This window comes from Formica exsecta, unplaced genomic scaffold (assembly GCF_003651465.1).
Source record: "Formica exsecta isolate Colony F162 unplaced genomic scaffold, ASM365146v1 scaffold308, whole genome shotgun sequence".
Taxonomy (NCBI): domain Eukaryota; kingdom Metazoa; phylum Arthropoda; class Insecta; order Hymenoptera; family Formicidae; genus Formica; species Formica exsecta.
In genome coordinates, this window is record NW_021850337.1 from 1,251,117 (window position 1) to 1,253,770 (window position 2,654).

General features: G+C 28.3%; 1 protein-coding gene across 2 annotated transcripts in view; it reads left to right on the top strand.

Moving 5' to 3' along the window:
• The first annotated feature begins 769 nt into the window (after window positions 1–769).
• Window positions 770–2,654, top strand: part of LOC115237752 (fatty acyl-CoA reductase wat-like) — a 7,227-nt gene continuing 5,342 nt past the window's right edge. Inside the window, exon 1 of one of the 2 annotated variants that reach the window (XM_029810995.1) lies at window positions 770–987. In XM_029810995.1, coding sequence (XP_029666855.1) covers window positions 903–987 — 85 coding nt within the window. In that variant the 5' untranslated portion in view covers window positions 770–902. The remainder of the gene's footprint in view (window positions 988–2,654) is intronic. The other variant, XM_029810996.1, reaches the window with a different exon arrangement.

Below are 2,654 nucleotides of genomic sequence, written 5' to 3' on the forward strand. Positions count from 1 at the left end.
TTTAAATTATGTATAAAATAGATATTTATCTATAAAATATATTGTTGCATTTATTTACAGAAATGTCTATGTACAGAGTATTTTTACTAAATACGAAGCAAGCTTCGCTTTTTGTGCCTTTTGAATTTAATCAAAATTTTGAATAAAATTTATTTAGTAAAAATATTTAGTAAAAATACTCTATGTAGATTGACATTTTTGTAAATAAGTGCAACAATATATTTTATAGACAAATATTTATTTTTTGTACATAATAATTACACCAAAAATACTTTGTCTTGTACACTACGCGTCAACGATTCGTTCCCGGAGGTAAGGGGGGTACATAGAAGTATATCCATAGACATAGTATATCTAGACCGAGCGTTTGCCTTTATTTAAGGAGTGGGGGCCGATGCCCACGTAGAAAAGGACATACTCTGTTTCGTGCCCCTTGCGTTCTCTTAGCATAGCGCTCTCTTTCGTCATGCTACGTGCGAGCGAGAGAGAACGCAAGGGTCACGAAACAGAGTATGTCCTTTTCTACGTGGGCATCGGCTCCCACTCCTCAACACTCGGTCTAGATATACTATGTCTATGAGTATATCCATGGCCAATTGGTGCACTTTCATGTACCCCCCTTACTTCAGGGAACGAATCGTTGACGCGCGTCAAGCATCACGTGTCAAGCTTTCTCGCGTAAACAGGCTATCTCTTTCATTTTAAGAAACTAAAAAGGATAACTTCTTTTACACCCTGTATAAACGTAACATATATATACGGCAACATCATCTCTTCAATACAGTTCTAGTAATTGTATCAACTGAAACTTTGCTCGAGAAAGTCGGAAGATCTTTCAGTGTTCCACACTTGTGAACAAGTGTCACTTATTTGTTAATTTTTGTGGTAACTTTTAAAAAATCATGGATTACGATCGAAACAATGAAACTGAAATACATAAGACGCCGATACAAAAATTTTACGCCGGACAGTCAATTCTCATTACAGGTATTTATTATACAAATATAAATGAATAGAATGAAAGATTAGTTTTATAAAATAATTAAGGCTATTGAAAATGTGTGTATAATAAAAGTAAAAATGCTCACACAGCGCTCAATGTATGATACTATGACATGATATGCATTTCATTGATATACAAAATATATAAATATTTTTGCGCTCTCATTACTGCGCTTGGTTCTTTTTGCCATTTTTGCCTTACATTTATATCTTATTTTCAAAATATATATAAATCATGATAAACATAAATTACTAATAGAAAATCGATTTTTTTTTGATAAGCAGCATTATTTCTTTAGTATTATGCATTTTATCTATTCTATATAAAGAATTTTAGAATAAATAAGAATATTTTCTGCTTAATGTTATAATAGAGAACACAAATGTTATATATATAGGCTTTCTAAATAACATTATATTCTCGAACATATTTATCAACGTGCCTTATGAAAATAAACAAAATTAGATTATATGCAGATTTGTGCATAAAAATTAGTCATGTGATGCCCTTCACAAATCTTTCCTATACACAAATCAGCATTCTGTTTATCTAGAATATAAATCGGTCAGAAATATTGCGCAGTCTACTAACCGCATAGTTAAAATTGAGTACGACAATCATAAACTTAAACAATGACGCACATGAGTCTTATGCATTATATTGCGAATTCTTACGCTTAAATCTGCTTTGTCCTCCTATATGTACATATACACACTTATATACTATTTTTCCCTTTATTATATCATTTTTCAACAATTTCAACAAAATTTTTACTTCTTATGTTAGTTCTAATTCTGTTTTCTTGATTTGATTGATTTTAATTCAGATATTCTATTTCTTATATATTATATTACGTATGTATAATTTAAATAACTTGAATTATTACAGTTTAATGCTTATAGAATTGATTTAATCTCTTGGTTTATAACTAAAACTTATTTTTACATCTATTTTACTATATCTATTAAATCACTTCTAATTAATTTTAAATTACTGAGAATTTATTATTATTCTGTTTTTTTTTTTCTTTGTAGGCGTATATGTTCTATTTTGCTTTAAAAATATATACAGAGTGTAACAGAGCGCCCGTATCAGCAGTTTTTTGAGGAAACAACGCATTTTCGTGAAAAATGTTTCATGCAGAAGTTGTAGAGCTCTAAGTGGCGCATTATATAATAATATCAGTATGACCTTGAATAGCACCGTCAAGGTCACATAAAAATCACTTTGAATTTTTTAAATGGAACCCTCTATTTTTCATTACATATTCTTATAGCTTACCTCGAGAGCTTTCCAAAACACTATAATAAAGTATTTTTTCATTTTATACTTTTTGAGTTATTTTATATTTTAATCTGACATATTTTGATATAAAAAATAAAATATCTCGTAAAATATTTAGTTTTCGATAATCTTACCGTAATACTTTTATGTACAGAATAATAACACAAATCAATCAGTGTAAAGAAAAAACCAAATAATTGTTTAAAAAAATACATTGTAAATAATTACATAATTTTTCTTAAAAACAATTATTTTTTTACACTAATTGATTTGTCTCATTATTCTGAACATAAAAGTATTACGGTAAGATTATCGAAAACTAAATATTTTACAAGATATTTTATTTTTTATATCAAAATATGTCAAA